The 20,146-nt window shown below is 41.9% G+C and overlaps 1 protein-coding gene across 6 annotated transcripts in view; it reads right to left on the reverse strand.

The window, feature by feature from the left end:
• RASAL2 (RAS protein activator like 2) overlaps positions 1–20,146 on the reverse strand; it is a 196,027-nt gene that overhangs the window by 102,904 nt on the left and 72,977 nt on the right. For all 6 annotated transcript variants that reach the window (XM_052800962.1, XM_052800960.1, XM_052800963.1 and 3 more), the window contains exon 2: positions 2,994–3,121. In XM_052800962.1, coding sequence (XP_052656922.1) covers positions 2,994–3,121 — 128 coding nt within the window. The remainder of the gene's footprint in view (positions 1–2,993; positions 3,122–20,146) is intronic.

A 20,146-nucleotide genomic window follows, 5' to 3' on the forward strand; every position in this document is an offset into this window, starting at 1 on the left:
ACATCTTTCATTTACCTGTTTGCATTTTGTATATGTTTTCCTACTTTTTGGCTTTGACATACATACTTGCATAATGATTTCACAAAGTATTATAAACATCAAACATTTCTGTTCCCTTTTAATTTCACACAGGCTAAGCTTCTTGAATTTTTATTCCATGAAATAACAAAGCAGATGCACAGAGAATAAAATGAGATGCTTCAGACTCACAGTTTTCAAATTACACCAGCCCTGTGATGATGCGAGTGCTCCCTTTCCGCTGCAAGGGCACTCTGCTGTTAACATCTCTTCCTTCTTCCACCACACCCACCCCCTTACTGATGGGTATTCATTCTGTCCCTCACATTGTTTCTAAGATCCTCTTCAGCAGTCTGAAGAAATTCTGACCTACCCACTCTACCAGCAATTTCCATGTTCAGAGCAGGATCCTCTCCATCTTCAGCTCCTGTTGCCTATCACATCATTTTGGGTTAATAAAAAACCTCTTCCAGCATCACCTTTCCAATAATTTTACTCTAAACATAATCTTCAATTTTCTTCTTTAAGTAACCTCCCTCTTCCTCATTCACCTGGTCTTTTGCTTAGGCTCCCTGTACCTGTGGTCCCACCCATGGGCTTTTTTTGATTCCCCTCCTACATACTTTTCAATCATTATGCTCTTCCCAAGCAACTCTCCCCATTGCTGCCTTAGGCCTGTGTTCACTCTCACTTCTAGATCACATCTCATAGAGCCTCTTTCGGCTCTGAATGACTTGCCAAGTAAAATTTAACCAAGTCGCCTCCCCTTCTCTTTCTCATGAAAGCTACAATGGATACTTCTATTTCAGAAAAAATTAGAAGAGGGTGTAAATCCGGAGCATCAGCTCTGTGTCTCTCTGTTAACTGGCTGTTCTACTCCTATATGTTTCGTGTTTCTACAAGGGATTCTATGTCCACTGCCATGTGTACAGACTCAGAAGCTAGATTAAAACAACCTTTTATTTTCCTACAGAGTACTCATGACTCTGCAAGGAGTTCCCTTTTTCCTTTCACTTAACAGCAGTCCCAAATTACTTGAAAATCAGAATGGCAAATCTGACTCCAGCTACTAGCTTCTGAAACAAATCACATTATCAGCATGTGGAGTCACACCTGCACCAAAGGCATATCTGCTTGGCCCATCTACATGCAGCATTTCCCAAAACAAGTTATTTCTCATTGTGATAGTGCGGGCAGGCTCCTTTGAGAGCACGCTGCAAAGATTTACTCTGCTGCTCGATTTTTTGGGATTACTGCTGTATTTAAAACCCCAGGCTCTGTATAGCCTGATACTGAATTTCTCCAGCTTCTGACAAAAAAAAAAAAGAGTGTATTTAAACATAGTATATAATGACTTAATACACCAGTGCTACATCAGACTTCCCATATTTACTCCTCAGGATCTAAGCAAAAGACTCATCTTACTCCCAGCAAAATGCTTTTAACTGTATGCAGTAGGAGAAATTAAGAACCCATAAGTGCATGATTACCACCTTCAGAAAATGACTTGTGATATGAGCCAGTGTTGTTTTCAATTACATTTCTTTAATGAGATGCATCCTTTTAGCCCAGCTGTGCTGGTACAGTATAGTTTTAGGAATAATTCTCACATGTCCTTAAGTTTCTTCAGTATATACTTTAATTCCTTAGGTGACAGTCCTGTCAGACTAGAAAAAGAACTACATAGTAAACAAACATCATGATATGGGCCTTCCATTTTCCCTGCGTTTGATCACCTCTCCCATGCATTAGCATTGATGTTGTTCCCTTCTAATAACTCAAGTCCTGCTCTAAACCATTTCCTCCTACGCTCCCTATGCAACGAAATATTTCAGCCCTTGTAAATAAACCTGATCACAGCTGAAGATGAATAATATTTAGTGCTACATCAGAAACAGGTCTCATACTCTCAGCCTGTACACAGCCTGTACACAGCAGCTTCAAAAGAATCAAGAAAACGCACAAAAATTCAGGTCCTCTCCAAATGTAGGAAACCATGGTATTAGACTCAAATTCATGGGCATTTATATGTGATAAAATCTATTTCAGTAATTTGAAAACATTCCTATTTTATAGCTCCTCCTGAAATACTTATTTTTAAGCAGGTTAAATCTACACCAGAATAATTAAACAAACAAACAAACCCAGGAGCATTATCAAATGCTTCTAAAGCTCATGTGTTCGTGACAGTCTATAGACATCAAATATCACAAGAAAAAACATACCGTAGTGTAGTCTAGGAGAAGGGAATTATCAGCATTTGCTTGTTCAGTGTTTCAATCAACTAAAACATGCCTATTCTTTACCATATTGACGTTACCTTCATGGCAAGGCACAATGCCATGCTATGTATAGAGAGAGTAATTTTATAATTAAAGCAAAGATGGTTGCAATAGCTTTGAGTATCCATGCTAAGGGGCACCCAATCTTCCTTGCTGCGTTTAGCAAGAGAGGGCAAACCTCGGTCTCAAACAATTTACCTTGTGACTGCAGCAAGGTTGATTGTACAGTGTGAAGGTTGCACACACCTCCTCTGCCCAGCACTTCCATACGGACACAAAAAAACCCCTTTCCCCCCACATTTACTGCACTTTTCCCTACCTTTATGTCTGCACCGACGTGAGGAGGTAGGTTTACATAGCTGTGGTGGCTTTAGCTACCATTAAAAGCAGCAATAACATAGGAAGATGTAGTGGCAGACTTAAATGCAGGCTGTAAAACCCCAAGAGGGAGGTTCGGATGCACACAGTTTGCTGTGACCTCTTCCATGCAACTGGCATCTGGGCCAGCAGGATTATAACTGTGCGTGCCATGCCATCCATACGCAGAATAGGTTAGCTCCCCTTTTCCCCCCCTTTCACACATTTCACTAAACTTGTGAACAAAATAAAGGGGAGATGAAAAAAGCTGCCTTCCTGTTTTACCAATAAAGGCCAAAAGGTAAATCCTGAGTGGCCAACACGAGCTTCTCTCACCTCTTTCTCCCTGTTGAGCAGCACCAGCTGGCTGTCCGTCAGGATGCAGTATTTCCTCTCCCATGTTGTCGTTTCAGTGTAGGGAGACTGGCCGCAGGACAGTCTGTGTGTAGGTGGCCCTTTCACATCTGCAAAGAGAAAACCGTGACGCCAGAACAATTAGCATGTGTCATTAACCACCTTCTTTGCTTTTGCTGTTCTGCAGCTAGATGTGAACCAAAACTGCAATCTGTACTTAGCAGTGCTTGTTTCAGGATATTAAAAGACAAAATGCTAATCCTGGGAGGCACCCATGTGGAACGCTACATAAGGTACACTATGAATACTTATTTATCTATAGCATGACTTACAAAAATGGCAATACCCAAGATGAATATAAATGTCTTTGTCAAAGAGTGAAGTATAATTAAAAGACCAAGAGCTCTCATGCAAACTTCATCTTCCCTCCACTCCCTTTTCAAAAACGTGGTTACATGGGTAGGGCCCTGAATGTACCCTAAATCATAGAAGGGTACATAGGAAGGAAGATGTGGACCAAGGAAGGCAGGCTTGAAGAAGGGAGGGAAAAATTCAAAGGGATGGCCATTTAATTGAGAAGGGCTTACTATCATCTTTTGGTAGGGATGCTATTTGATTAAATTGTGACAGATAGGAGTCTTCCAGCATTTTCATTTAGCCACAGCCACTATAGTGCCAAAACTCAAACAAAAAAACCATCCAACTAAACAAAACCCAAAACCAAACCAAAATCCAACTTGTTTGGCTCCCAGTGCTATCTTTTAAAATTTATTTTAAAATCAATTTCCCTTAAGTCTCTCAGGCTTGAGCTACATATCACATTCTGCCGCTCACTACTAAGTTTTTCTCCAAGACTAGGAAAGGAAAGCACATGAACAAGTGCAGCAGACAGACTTCACTGCCAAGCAGCCAAGCTCAAAAGCAGAGAAAGCCGTGGAGCAGCAAGGTATGCTGTCAGTGCTACAAGAAGACTGGGTGCAAAGAAGGCTGCCCTGGGAATTAAGTGTGCAGTCAACTTAAAAAAATCTCTCTACAGGAGACAGAAATGCTATATGAATAATAGAAAAAGGGATGTACACAACAGAGCCATGGGTAGCAAAATTTATACAAACTTAGAAAAGTTTCAAGTCATCTCTTTCTAAAGTTTTGAGATTAAGTTCTCGTTGCTTTATAACATTAAGTTTTGGTTTTACCTTGCACCCTAGTTTTATACAACTTTACCTGCAAAAAAATCAGCCATTCTCAATGTATACACTGTAGATTCCTAAAGTCCCTGAACTACCTCTAAGGGGTCTAAAATAGACACTGCATCAGGGGCTTGCTGCATAGGAGTCCAGGACCTCCTTCAGCTGTTTCAGGAGACCATGAGGCAAAATGAGTGTTTAAAACCAAAGTGTTTTGTAACATTAGCTTCCTTTTAGTACACATACTAATAACCCAGCGCTTGCACAGAGCTAAGCACAGATGCTTCTTGTAGCTTCTACACAGCTTCACCACTAGAGGCCAGCGAATCCTCAAACACCCAGCACCTTCCCAGCTGCAAGGAACAGTGCAAGTCCAAACACAAGCATTAAACGTTGAGTAATGAACCCCTCCAACTGACTTCACTCCTTGCAGACCCTGTGTATGCCAAATCCCACCTAATTATTAAAAAAGCTGCAACATCTTCACGCTCTTTTCCTGCGTATAATAGGCACCTTTGCCTCCGCATTGAAAGGAACGTGTCAACTTCTAAAGCTGGAGAATTAACTTGAAAGATGGCTTTCAGTACCTAGTTCAATCTCATGTTGCATTAGGATTTTTATGATTGTTCGGCAGAATGCTTGCAACAGGCAATCTGATACCTGTAAGCAAGAAAAAGAAGAGGACTGCATGGTTCCTACTACTCTGAATAATAAATGCATCTTTGCTCCCTTAATTTCAGGTGAGAGAATTCAGGGAAGAAGCTGAGATTCAGAATCAGGCTCCACAGTTACCTCTCCTAACAAAGCTTGGTTTCCAAGAGTGACAAGCAACGCTGTGTGTCTAAAAATTGCCCAAAACTCTACTTTGGCATAAGCATAATTAAGGGAAACCACCATAATCTCTGTGATGCAAAAGTGCACTTGTGCAAACTCCTGGAGCCCAACAGACTCTCTCACAAGTTACGTATTTGTCCATCTTATAGAAATTAACCCTCCAGGTAGATTTTTGGCACAACTTCAACTCACATTTATCATGGTGTCCAACCAAACACCTAACCAGATGCAAAATAAAACCACTGTTGCTCCTGCTTAGACCTTGGTTTCCCAAACAGCAGAACATGAACCCTACCCACACCTAAGCAAGACAAACCTACGAGCAACGAGCTAACAGAGGGAAAATGAGCAAGAAGGAGGAAGCCATGGGCTCCCAGCATGAGCGTGCAAAGAAATGTGAAGACCAGAGCTCTGGGGATCTAGTCTCTTGAGTAATGAAAGCACATGATAAATCACCAAGGGGAAAAAAGGATGAGGGCGTGCCCCGTCCTGCTCATGTGGGTGGGCTAGCAGCGAGAGAGTGCCTCCAGCTGCTACGCTGAGCGATAACCAAGTAAACTACATTTTGAACTGCTGATAGACTTTCTCATGGCAACAGAAAACCCTTCCGGACCATTAGCTCCAATGCAGAATCTACAGTCACAACTCGCCCAGCACCGAAAGACTTTCGCATTATAATTTCTACTAACTACAAGCCTTGGCAGGGTACCATCCAACAGATCTATAGGCTGCACAAAGGAATTAAAGAACAGAACGACTTCTTCCACTGCAATAACAACTCCAGGACTTAACTGAGTCATCAGGCACTGCAGGCCAGCCATGGCTCTGCTGCCAAGTGGGTTGGCTATGTCAGAACAGCTTTCCACAGGCTGCTGGCGCAGTAACATGCCATCTCGGTGTCTGGAGCTGTCAATCACCACAAGAGAACACCACAGCATTAATATTTTGTGTTTGTATTGGTATCCTTTTGAACACGTCGGGACACAGCCCCACCACCCCTGCAAGCTGACCAAGTGCTCTCTTCAACAAAGAGCAGCAGCTGCAAGCTGGTTTTCTGATGTATCAGATCCTGTAACTTCAGTCCTCTCCCCAAGGCTGATGCTGCAAGCCCATCTTGCAAACTAGATGGATGCTGAATACATGTTACAAGAAAACTCTCTGCAACAAAAATCGCAGCGTAGCTTTGGTGCATTTGTCCCACCTATTTAATTATTTCTCAGCTAGCCTTCTTGCATGGTCGACCTCTTTGGAGCCTCTCACAACAGCTGTAACTTCAGAACTTCAGTATGTTACCAGTTTAGACTGAAGACTCTTTGGGACTTTACACAGTATCACATACACACTCAGTCGCTTCACAAACCCTGTTCTGCTTTCTGGTACTCTTCATCGTCAGTTTTCGTTTTACATTCTTGGCTCCAACTTTTCATGTGAATGTAATAAAACCCACTGACCTCTTCCACTAATGCCCCATAAAACTAATTTACCACCACTGTTTGAATCGCTATGGAAGTGAATGGCAAAAAGTCCATGTGTAACTAGGACCACTTACACTTCTGGAAAGACCAAAAGTCAGGGCTGTCCTTTTTCACTTCGGGCCTACTATCTATCAGCTCGTACAGGAAGGCTTGTGCTTTGGGAGGTAACTCACCGATGAATGCAGTTTCAGACAGGAGTTGGAGAAGAAATCAGGGAAGTGTATCTGAAAGCTCTGAGTTTGCAGACGTTACGTGTGGAATGGGCTCATGCAGCCACACACCTAAATATGCAAGTTCTGGTGACAGAAGACTTCTTTCTCTGGTCTGATGCAATCCTTTCCATTCTGCATCATTACAATGAGGCATTCAAGCAAGCAGATCAGTTAGTCTACACACAGGATTAAAGGTCATGCCTTATGCGCCTTCATATGCTAATATCAGTTAAATAACAGCTTGGAAAAAATCCCCTTCTCGGTGTATCCTCCCCTGCTGAACTGAGAAGAGCACCACTGCTCGCCTGCCACATCCGACATAGCTGAAGATTGGAAACTGCGTTGTTTTTCCTCAGGGCTCTGAAATGCCATTAGGCATGTTATAAATATCCACAAAGCTCCCTTTCTGTCAGCCAAATGACAACTTGTACCTTATTATTCTTTAAGTACAGAACTTATTTAAAAAAAGGGGGGGGGGAAGTTCTGCCATAACCACATAACAATAAAAAGAAGTGTTGACTGGTGCAGGGCGAGGGAACAAGGAAAGAAGCAGCCAGTGCCAAGCTGATCCCCACAGAAAGGCTAAGTGGTTTTATGAAAACTGACAGCAGTTTTGCAGTATTTAGGGAGTAGTACTAGTGCTATCAGATGGGAACATTTCTGAATCTTCCATTGCAAGTATGCAACAATTCTTTTTTTTTAAATTCCAAATGCATTTTCGAGTGGAGAATACTTTCCAAAAAGCAGGCAATGGGCAGAATCAGAGAATTATTTCCAAGAGATGACAGGTGTTCCAGTGTCATTTAGTCCCCAACAGCTCTTCTACAATCAGAAGAGCAGCATCTTCTCTCCTCTTCAGAGCTAGTGAAAAGGACAGAATTAGCAGAAATCACGGCAACAAAACTACATTAAAGGTAAATTCATGCCTTTAGTCTCCTTGCCAAAAAGCACTCTCTACCTACCATCAGTAAAAACACAGCAATAAACCTCCATCCCAGTGATGACAAGAGCACCCCTGGCATGTGTCAAAGCTCCTTTTCTGAACCACACTCTTCCTATGGTGAAATCACGGGCTTACTGAAGTAGTTGCCAAATTTTCATCAACTTTATTAGGGTCTGTATTCTGTTCCTAGTATTTCCAATGAGGAGCTGCCAAGCAGCTGAGTAACTAATGTAGTGGCCAAGTTTTTATGCAGGGAGGATTTTTTTTCCCCTGAAGAGAGATTAGTATAAGCCCTAACACCTTTTGACAACAGGTCTACTTGCCCAATGTCAATGTTTCCATCGTGTTTTATGTACTTACCATAGAGACAGGACTCAGAGAACTTTAGGCAAGTGCTGTCATCTGAGAGCTTGTCACTACCCCAAGCCTATCCAGCTGTGCACGAGCATGCAGTCCAGTTCAAATAATCATCACATTGAACCTTCATCAAGCAGCTGAACAGAAGCTGAAACAAGCCTTATTATTGACAGAAAGCTTCAAAGACAAATAGCAGTTAAAAGTCCTTCACTAAACTTATACCATCTCTAAAAGCTGATGAAGCTCATGATTCAAGGGAAAGATATGGCAGAAAGGGAAATACACTGTGTCTCAACATGTTCCATTCCCTTAAACCTGCATCTTGTAATACAGCAAGATTTCCGCAAAAGAAGTCACTAATGCAAGTGAAAATAAACAGCAATAGCACAGTTATGTGACATACAGCTGTGTGTGTATATGCAACTATTGCAGACAGCTGTGTGACGCTCAGACGAAGATCTGCATGATCTGGATTTAAAACAGAAGAGAATTCAAGTGCCACTGCCCTGAGAGCAGACACAGATGTCGGAGCAACCCTGGCTCAGCTAAAAGAGGGACAATGTCTCAACACTTACACAGAGCAGATGACGACAGAGGTCAGTTACTGAAGGTCTGCTAGGAAAAGCACAATCAAGACAACTTCCACTTTCTCTCATGCTGATATATATAGCTTTTGTTTACAGTTCTTATTTCTCAAACCAACTCCCAGCCATACGCAATGGTTTCTGATCCAAGCAGAAATGCAGACAGACACTATCAGAAACAACTGTTCAAAGAAAACCTATTGTGATGCACAAATTCACTTGGGAGAAGGAGGGGACACTCATCCTTCAAGTTTGTATGGACAACAACCACCATGTCCCACCACAGAACATACAACACTCATGACTAATTGTATAATACGACAAAGAAAATTCAGCACATACCGTGTGTGGTAATGCAGAGACTCACATGCTACGGAGAAAACATGTCATTTAGGGTTGATTAATTCTTCTCTGAATCACAACACATTTAGAGGTATGTCCAGTACAAAATATATAAATAAAACCATTAATCCTACCACTTTATTTCAAATCACAACATGGGCAATGCCTGTAGGTTTTCTAGGAAGCTTCTTGTAGCTACTGTGAGATACAGTATTGCTCACTTGCCCCTCTAAATCACTGTGTGGCACAGCTCCATTTCAGTTAAGAGGTACCTACATTTTTGTGGTCAGCAACAGATCTCCCTGGTGAAGTAGGTGTTATTTTAAGTGTAGAAAGCATAAGCAGATCCTTTGGGATGACAGCCACGCTCTTTATGTAGGATGTTATTACAGAGGTAAGTATCTAGTGTGAATTCTTCCTGTTATATTCAAGAGCTGCACTCAACAAACTTCGTTACACATCCAACGACTAGCCCTCAATTCAGCTGAATCCAGTTGCTCTCCTCTGGCAGCTGCATGCAATGATTAACCAAATTCTTGTATGGAAACCTAACATCATGGGTAGGAGGTAAAGAAAGCTTAGTCAAACCATCAGATTTCAGAGATCTCAAAAGCTCTCACGCCAAGTGGTTACAGCCAAGATGCAACCTGGAAAATCCATTCTGCATAGAATAAAGCCATAAAAGGTTTAAGTAGGTGAAAATGGTATTTTAGAAGCTGGCAGAAGCCATGACCAGCGCCATGACTTTCTCAGGTTCCAATGTATTTGGCACTGCAACGCAAATTCTTCACAAGATCATTAATTTTTCTAGTATAGGCCAATCTTGCCAATCTAACCTATTAACTTTCCACTACTCTTTTATTGAGTGGCAGTGATCAGGCATAGTCTAAAAATTGGTTTTCCATTATCCCAGTGGAGAACCTCATAAGCCACAGACAGATTCATGTAAAAACTGTTCAGTCAGGTGCAGTTTTCATGCCCTGTACCCTCATAGGAATATCACTGTGGCAATTTTTATGCTTATTGTGTGTGCTTCCATTTCCCTACCATCAGTATGCCAACTCTGGGTGAAAGAATCTCTTAAAATTTAGAGATGAGAAGTCTGAAGGTATCTGCTGCTCACTGCTTACGGGTAAGGTTTTGAAGTTCTTGCCCTCCTCTGAATGAGGACTGTATGTCTCTTCCGCAAACAGATAAGGGCACAGCTTTTTTCCATCACCTGCTGGAAAGCTTTGATGAGATCTGTGATGGGGTGGGAGAAGGGTTGCCTTTCTGCTCTGAATTTCTCACATGTAGCAGTCTCACCTCAACACACAGAAAGCAAGATTCACCTTTAAAGCTCAAAGAGTGAGCACAACATTTTGTCCACTACCAGAGGTACCAGCCAGATTCTTAGATTTCCTAATTTTCTGCATAAAAAAAAAAAAAAGTAAGAAGCAATTTTTATGTGGGAAGAGCTAAGTCATCAGATGAGTGAACACCTAATAGCCAGCCAAGGGCTGTCTCCTTTGCAACCAGCGGGAGACAAAATACAGAATGCTACTGTTCAACAAGCCTGGCATCTCCCAGAAGGATGAGCTCTTGCTGTCTCTCCTCTCCATTGCTGACATCATTCCCACCCCTTCATTCCTTCCCTAGGAGAGATTTGGCTTGTTTGTACAAGAGACGGCCGGCAGTGAGCAAGGTACAGCAGGCTCGCTCCCCCAGCTGAGCTCCCGGAGGGCTCTGCCAATTTAACTTGGTCCTGAGTCAGTACATCTGCCCTGCACTTGCAACATCGCTACTTTGCCTATCAAAAGTTCAGTAGTTTTCACACCAAGGCTGAGACTATGGTAGAGATCAGCCAAGATTTCCCCTCTCATTTCCCCATAACACATGCAATTCAAAAGCAAACCTTTCCCAAGATCTGTGCTAACACATTTACCACCCTCAGCCCCTACTATTTGCTAAAAGGTTTCAGTGTTCCCTGGTACCCGAGCATCCTGTGGAAGCTCGAGAGCACAAATTCAGTTAGGCCACAACCATGCAAGCAGTTTCACCGAGATTTTCTTTTCAAAAGGGAAAATCATGGAGTCGCTCCAAAAAAGAAACCACAAGTCTTAAAATCTTACGAGTAGTTTAGTGAGCAGATGCTGAGTGTGCCAACAGTCTCGAGCTTTCTTGCAAAATCCTAAAAAATGAGAGCTAAGGAGCTAGCAGCAGAAGCAAAAATTAGGCATAAAGCTAAAATTGGCCTGGCAGGGTAATTGTGATTAGAAAGCAGAAAGTTGCACCAGCTCGCTGTCACTGTGCAGCTTCTTTGAGCAAAAGGTGTGGGAGCTCTTAATAGCAGTTTAAAGCTGCCAATTAGCTTGAACGCTGCTGAGCTCCTCTAAGCTCCTTATGTGCCCCGTAGCCGATTGCTAAACTTACAAAGGGTAATTGATCCTTGCTCCCCTCGGCTGTGCCTCTCTCTCTGGCCCTCTGGTTCTCATGGTTTGTACCCAGCCAGGTTCACAAGAGACAGTGTGAAAGATGTGTCTATCGGGAGACATCAGCACCTTCTTGAATGGATCGGTGCCAGCAACCTCAAATCATGCAATCATCTGTGCACTTTGTAGCTCAACAAGCGGAACCAGAAAACACAACCCAATCAAGGTGGGGACCTTACAGAACACGCAGGTGCGCTTCATGCTCAGCCCAGCCTCCCATGCGCGCCTGCAAACAAGCAGCTCATTGTGCAGCCTTGTAAATCTCATGACATCACCACAACAGAAGCTGCTATCTGTGTAAAAACCAATTTGGTTCCCAGGATACCTAGGATTTCAAATAACCCGCAGTTGCTCAAAGCCATCGCTGTGACCCTTCCTATAATGCTAAGCATTTGCTAAGCTAAGTTTTCCTTCCTTCTTATTCAGCTCTCATTCCCTGCCCAGGACCACTCATCTTTGCTCCTGAATATTAAGCACATTTTTCTCTCACAGTTAAATTCCCACTTGGCCTACAAAATCCTTTGGAATCTCAAAACAGAAATGGTTATTACAAACTTGTAAAGAGGATTATAAAAGATTACATGCCCCTATTACATAGCTGCCAAGTTCTGAGAAGATTCTCAAGTGACACTTCTCCCCAAAGCAAGGAGAGGCTTTCGTGAGAGGTTTAGGAAGTGGAAAATGGAGAATAGAAGAAAAGTTAATTATTCATAGGAGAAAAAAATCTGCAGTTTTTCCTCTTAATTTATGCATGGTCCTTTTCTTACCCAGCTCTATACCCTTCCCCCTGTTGTCTTCTCTGTAATGCTTGCTCTCACCAACCCCTAATCTCCATCTTACAGCCTCTTCAGCATGGAGCATCCAGACTGGGCTGTTCCCTCTTAATTCTTTATTCTTTGCAAGCGGTGCAGGAAGAAGACTAGAGGAAAAGCATCCTGAACTTAAAAAGGACCTTGGCCCAAGGCAGCTGTGAAAAAAAACAAAACAAAACAATTTAAAAGCAAACACTGCTCAGTTCCTGAACATTTTTTGTGCACAAAAATTGTACTTGTGTGCTTGTGGTCAAAGCTAAACATACATGTACCACAAGCAGTGCACAGAGCTTGGCAAAAGCACCATTACCAAAGGTTCACAGACAGCTTTACCCCCCCGCCCTTGCCAAGAAGGCATCAACTAGCTGACATTCATCTGTCACAGACCATTTTCAAGAGAGCAAGACCCTTTTGCTTTGTTCTGCCAAGGAGGGAGGTATGGGAAGAGCAAAGGTAAAGAAGCATTTCTGCGGAGACAAAAACAAGCCACAGGAACAGACAAGGTGATGAGATAGTGACCACAAGTTCAAGCTGAACAACTGAAAAACAAACACACTGTCTTTCAGGCTTTCACATGCAGTTTGAATTACACCAAGCAGGCTGTTTCTTTTACAAGCTTTCATCTTTGGCTTTACTTCAAGAAAACCGATATTTTAATTGTCACTGATCTGAACAACCTCAGCCCATAAACTTAAATTTCTCAGAGCAGTGGCAGGGTTGCTGAATTCCCCTCCCCTTAAACCTACCTCTACAGAAACACAGCCCCTGTGGTCTCAAAAAACAACCCTCCCTGTGTGTGGTGGTTTTCATGGTGAGAGAGAAGAAAGGAAAAATAAAGAATTAAAAATAAATAAATAAACAAATCACAAAGCTCTCACGTGATGCTCTCCCATACCTACGAGTTTTAAATGCTCGGTCACCCTACCATCACTGCACAGCCTGTTGCTGCTGTACTCTAAGCTATTTCCAACCTGAACGTTTCTTAAAGCCTGAGTATACATGAGTGATTAGGGGCTTCTTTTGGGTTGGTTTTTTTGCCTCAGTAGACTTTTGGGAAAAGAGACTATAGGAGTTCCAACCACCGCTGATGTCTCAGACAGACAAATTTATTTCCCTTGCCTAAGAGAGAGCTCACAGGACACTAAAATCTACTACAATGATGTGCATTTTTTTTGCATATTATCCAGGTCATTCAGGCTAAACTTAGCTTTCTTATTTTTAACCACTTAAAGCAAATGACTTAGGGACCACCTCAAGGGATTCAAATATAATGTAAAAGAAGCCCTCCAATACTCCCTATGCTATTTAAAAAGACCCACTCTGCTTCCTTCTGGCATCTTCAAAATGTTTTCAGATGAACCTGGAACCAGCTATTATACACCAATTTGTTGATTTGACCTACTTAAAAACAAAACCCCATACAAAAGCACCAGAACGCTCCTCATTCCATTTTTCTCCCTAATGTCTGAAAAGTCTTCATGCATCTCAGTAATGCAATGCTAATATACAAAGGACTGGACTTTTTTCATCTTTTACAGATGGTTCAAACACAAAACTTTAGAGGAAGGAGACCAGATCTTACATAAATGCAATAGGGATTCTGAGCCATATTAAGATTTATGCAAAGAGATGTCTTATTGCAAATAATCTGAATCCCACATTTAATCCAGTACAACGAGGTAACGACCTGTAATACCTCTTTCATCAGCTCTACCCTTTAACCTTTATTTAAAGGTTATATGAGGTTAGTTTCCCTTTGTAATTTAAGCCAGCTATTGTACCTGGTTCTAGGGAGGGAAAGCTGGCTTCAGGAGAAAAATCCACTTTGGTTAAGCATAAGGAGGTCACCACCAATTTGGTCAAGGCAGGACACTGAGTTGCTGACTCAGATCAAGGCTCAGGAGCCTCCTGACTCAGAGCACTTTTGCTCTTCTTATTGCCACATGATGTCAATATTTGCAAATCAAAGCTCAATTTTGTTCTGAAATTTCAGAATACAGCGGGCGATTTCTTTCTTCCTGCCTACTCTATATGATGCTGAGGGAAACTTAACTGTGAAAGAAAGAAGCAGCATGGGAAAGAAGTAACAGTGCCAGGGCAGAGAAATTGCAAGTGCTGAGCTAACACTGTGTCAGGGGAAACACATTCTTGTAGGCCAGCTCAGTTTGGACATCTTAGCCATGCTGAGATCAAGGCTCCTGAGATACCACCAAAACAGGTGGAGCAGGTTTACTACACTTTTGGCAAACCCAAATAAGCGTGATTAATATATCCTTTGATGATGGGCTAGCTAATTAAAAGGATCTGTAGCTAGGGTGCAGTATTTCAAGTATTCTTCAACTGGGTTTTCCCTCTACTTAATATGTTTCCTTCTCTCTCCAGTAGGCTAGGCCATGAAGAATAAAGGCAACCCCACATCCTCACCCCAAACACCCTCTACCCTAGAGCCCACACCTACTTAGTTTTTCCTCCTTACTCCTGCTACATTCCCCAAAACCTGCAAAATATAAAGCTTGTGAGGACCAAACCTTTCATTATTCACTATGCTGCTTTTCAGCCAATTTATCTGATGCTTAGCGGTAATGCCACAAATCCCCTAAGTGCAAACATGCACTTTTCCCCCAATGTTTTCCCTGCCATATGTTTTGCAAACTGACATCATGAAGCCCCAACAGAGAATCCAAACCTCCTTCTATCAGAAGGGTAAAGTCACAGGTGCTCAGCTCCAAAATCCTAGAAGGAGAACAAATGAACCCAATAAGGATAAATAACCAGTGGAGAGAAAATGTCTTTCCTACAGCAATGCTGAACAAAAATTTGTAGGTCACAACCTTGCAGAAACAGGCCTGATAACATCTAATTAGCAGTCCCGCTGCGCAACTCCATTTTGTAACAGTAAATCCAACCAGACCAGGAGGAAAGGGAGAGGGAAATCTTTATATAAATGTAATAGTTTTCATCCAGTTTGAAGAGATTTGCTTTATGTTACTGTTTTGTGGGGTTCCCCCTCAGTAGGAATAATCAACCCACACAAGTGATTCTATGAGTTATTACTGAAATTCATTTCACTCCTATTGGGAAACAATTTACAGGGGCAGCACAGATTTTTACTAATTAATTTATTTTTAAATCAAAATACTAAGAATTCTGTTTGCTGCCAGAAGATGGGTGGAGAAGGTAAGGAAAGTTCATGTACCCAAGAGACTATTAACTAGAACCAACTTGGACAATACATTTAAGAAGCATTTCCTTCCAGCTACTGTAGATAGCTGTCCTTAACATGCCTTTACTTAAGCAGCCAATTTTCCACCACTGAGTACAATGAGATTTCAAAACACACATGAAATCAGAGTATAAACAGACACAAACATCCACTTAGTGATATAACAAAAGAAAATATAGGGCAAAAAACTTGAGCTTCTCTATTTTCTGCCCGTTATAAAATACCTTGGCATTTTTAAATATACTCCGCTCCACCTCCCCCCCCCCTTTTTTTAAGTGACAGTATTATCACAGAATACTGTGCTTAGCTGTCTTTGCAATGGTGTTCTGAAACAAAAATTATTTCTGGGGGTTGAGGGATAAATTCCACCCAATATTATCGCAGAGGGAATCGAGTTTCAGATGAAACAAGCAGCAGCCGATAAAGCATGAATGAGGCTGCAGCGGCAGAGACAGCAGGAGGGAGTGGTGAATCAGGCAGAGCTAGTCCACACTAGCAGTACAAAGCAAGAACAATTAAAATACATATGAAGATCTTGTCACAGACAGCAGAAATGACAAACAGATGAGAGGCAGAACCAAAGAGTGAAATATTAAGGAGCAACTCCCCTTTTTCAAGAGTTTTAGTTTGTCAAAGACAGACGGTGCTGCTTCCACATCATTAGAGCAGGATGGTACCCTACCCCCCAGCCTCTGACGGATGTTAAACTTATTTTTGTAAATCTCTGGTGATAAAAACCATGCATGGCATCTTGTTCGTTTCCTCCTTACTACTTAGTTTGCCAAAAACTTTAAGCTCTGCTTTCCTTGCCACATCTACAGACCAGTACTATTTGTTCTGCTCTCAGTGACTAATGATGATCGTATCATGCACATTCCTTGTCTTTGTAAAAGCCTCTTTTAACAACAGTACAAGAACTGAAAATGGTATCTTGGTACCTGTTTTGCTAGCCCCGAAGCAATCAGACATGATGATGTAAAAAAAAAAATTAAAAAAAAAAAAAATCTATTTTTTCCTTCCCAACTCTCATGTGATTAAAATCCATTAAAATGCAAACAGGCTTGAATTTTATTTTATCCATCAGTGACCACACTTCACTGTCCCTGGGCTATGACAGTCTCTTTGTGAATTCTCTGCACATAACGGGAGTCAAGCTTTAGGTTTAGGAGCAATCAATCTAGTAAACCTTGCTAAATATATATGTGTGTGTATATATTTTATAATGATCTCCATTTTTCATGTTGATTTACATTGATCATTGAAAAGTACATTCAGCTTCATGTTTGCTCATCTCTGAATAAACAAAGTGAAGGCTGTTGGGTATCCAAAGACAAATGAGACATTAGAGCTGTAGACAAAACCTATCATCACCCTGAAAGCATTTCTCTTTGAAATTATATAGCCATGCAGAAGTTATTCAGAGCGGAGATTGCTATATGTGTTTTCAATTCAGCCTGGGCCTGTTGGGGGCAGGGAGGGGGTCTGATGAAACACAGAAACATAGAAACATAGAAACATTTCAGTTGGAAGGACCTACAATGTTCATCCAGTACAACTGATGAGGCTCTACACCGTCACTTTTTTCCCCTCCACATACTTGTCGATTCAGAAACATATGACTCGGTAAGGATTTTTTTTCCCTTGCATTCTATAGTTTCCATTTCTGAGGATAGGTCTCCTTAGGTTCATGTGTATAAGTTCATATATAGCATGACTACCTGGAGTTTCACCATTAAAATAAAAGTATCTACATCCATTTGAACATGCGATTCCCCATCAAGCACAACCATGTAAATCAAATACAGTCAGTGCACCAGCTGGGTTCATACTGCACAGGAGTATTTCCTTCTCATCTGCAGACTTTGTCCCCTTTTGCATCAGCAGAACCCTCCCCGGGTTCAGAGACATCCAAGTCTGGAGTTAGAAATTATAGTTTCCACAGTAACAGTAGGAAGGTGTCAGAAGTCTGGGCACATATGCTGCATAGGCTGTTGTAGCGCCAGCATGCACCAAATTCAAGATGCTACATATGCATACAATAAATTGTTTTGGTTGCTGTGCAAACACAAATTTCTCAATTAGTATATTTGAGCCATTCATGTCTTTTGTTAAAGTAACCTAAAACTCCTGCTCTACACATATAATTCCCCCCAGACAAACCCAATGCCATTTTACAATTATATTTAAGGGCCTTCACTTTTGTTTATAGACATGTAGTATCCACAGAAAGCTCAGAAGAAACTCCACAATGAAGAAGGAAAAATGTATTTCCTGGAAAGAAGTGTTCCCCTTTTGCAGCTATTAGAATATATCTAAGCAGGAGCTAATGATCTGTCATTATAACGAGCTCCTCAGGCAGGTTTTGCGGCAACATGCAATGAGCTCCCTGCTGCTGCGGATAAGCCAGCTAAAAACTACCTTGTTAGCACAGCTAAAATAGTGGCTGCAGCAGTCATGTATCTGTATGGGGCGGGGGGGTCATTAGCAGCGCTGTATGGGATATGGGCTAGCCCATACATATATAAGAGCTAGCCCAGCCTGGAAGCAGCATGTGGCAGTGCCCGAGCAGAGATGCATGGTTATCGGCAGCACAGGGCTGCCCATCTCAGCTCTCCCCAGCTGCCCAACCCTGACCTGTGCTCACCGGCACCCAACGAGCATGTAGGAGGGCACCAGCCTGATTTTGGACACGTACAGGATTTGTCTCTGCAGGACCGAGATAAAGAAGATTTTGCACCATCTTTTACTGACATATGTTGGTTTGCTCTTTCCTTATTGTTAATTATGTACACTGCTATCCCACTGACTTTTCTGAAGTACCAGGGCAACTGGCTCGGCCATTTCCTTCAGGTTATGTATTGACAGTTTTTAAAAGATATATAAACCTCTTAATGCCTAACCCCACAAAGTCACAAGGGCCTCACCTCCCACCCTGCCAGAGTATTCAACACTTTCCTAGGTGCCCCATGCTTTCTACAAGTCTTCTGGATTAAAAGGCTTTTACTGACGCAGGTCATCTCTAACATTGAGACATCGTAAATAAGAGTCAAATCTTCACATGACAGTTACATGTGCAAGTCGGAGTGGAAGTCACAGTCAGAAATCATGAAAACCAATGTCAAGACAAATGATTCGGCTCTGTCGCAGCAGACTGAATGATTATCCCTTCCTCTCCCCTTCCTTTTCAAAACTTCATCCTATTTTTGATAAGTCTTAGTATCATTTAGTACTACCTCAGAAAAGGAAAAGACTGTCATTTCCAGACACCAGTGGCTTGAACCACACTCGTTTTATCAAGCTACAGGACGGCTGACAGGAAACCTACCTCCAACCATACTGCAGCCAGAAGCCTGCCCTTACTAAGCACACCACGCTCAGCAACCCCAGCCTGAAAACACTAGCACCTTAGTATATTAAGCACGCAAGTCTTTGTTGCTTAATAAAGCACACAGAGGAACTAGTTACTAAGACAGGCTATTTATACAGGATGCAGCCAATACACTTGATCAGTAATGTAAAAAAAGTGTTGGGAGTGGAGATGACTGCAAGCAACTGGAAGCTCTTCAGATCTGTGTATTCACCTTCTACTCCTTGCATGCAGCTCATTCAGTGGCACTACCTGGAGCGGTGTCGCTGACAAAGCCTCTTCTCATGTACAATTGCAGCCAGAGCTAATAGGAGTGATAAGGTAGATGGAGACACACTGCAAGAATTTAAAGTTTGGCAGATTTTTTGGTATTAATTTATCAAAACTGCTTGTCAAAACATCTGTGTCACTAAATGACTGTTAGAGGAAAATTGCTCTTAAGAGTGACTACATTAAAAGGGCTTTTATTTTTTCCACAAAAATGCATTGTAAACTCATAGACGTAAGAAGAAGAAAATCTACAGCAACTCAGCTTAGGATGAGTGAGATGCAGCTAGCAGTCTGACCATACCATCATCACAGAAGTATGCAATAATCTCAGAAGATTTTAAGGTTTTACTCGGGAGCAGCCAGAGTACGGGATGCAGGAAAGCATGTCAGTTCCTATAAAACATGCAAAAGCAGCTGAAGTCAGACACAAAATGAATAAGCAGGTCTGCTTACAACTTGCCATTGGACTTGGCAGGGTACTTTCTTGCATTTCACTTTTTAGAAAGAGGGATTTGTCTGTGACGAGGGGAGAGGGAAGACGAGGAGAATCAGAGAGCTTTGCAAAATAAACAAATCTCAAGAACTAGAATTCAAACCTCATACAATACAAAGACAAGAAACTATTAAACCAACACATAACTCTGATCCCCTAGGTCTCAAACCCACAGACAGCATCAATAGCAATGTGTGGTGATAACTGACAGAAATACATGCATCTGAGCTGACAAAGTGTGTTTGCTCACTACCCGTTCTCACATGCTACTGTCAATAACCTGGCTCCTCTCTGCATCAGTTTTCAGAGAAGTGGTTTTTGAGAAGGATGCTCCTATACCAACTGCACACATTAAAATGACCAGCATATTCCCCATAAGGAATAAAGAGAGAGACTGCCTGCTCTCTAAAACATAAGCTTCTTTGAGAAACTAGCTATTTCGGTATTTTTTTTCACCTTCTCTGTACAAAATATTTTTTAACTTCACTTGAACAAGCAGTCCCATAACTTGTAAAGAGCTCTCTCGCCCACAGAAGACCAGATGTCTAGCTTCAGCTTCTCTCATAGT

The sequence above is a fragment of the Harpia harpyja genome, chromosome 11 (genome assembly GCF_026419915.1).
Source record: "Harpia harpyja isolate bHarHar1 chromosome 11, bHarHar1 primary haplotype, whole genome shotgun sequence".
In the NCBI taxonomy this organism is placed as follows: Eukaryota; Metazoa; Chordata; class Aves; order Accipitriformes; family Accipitridae; genus Harpia; species Harpia harpyja.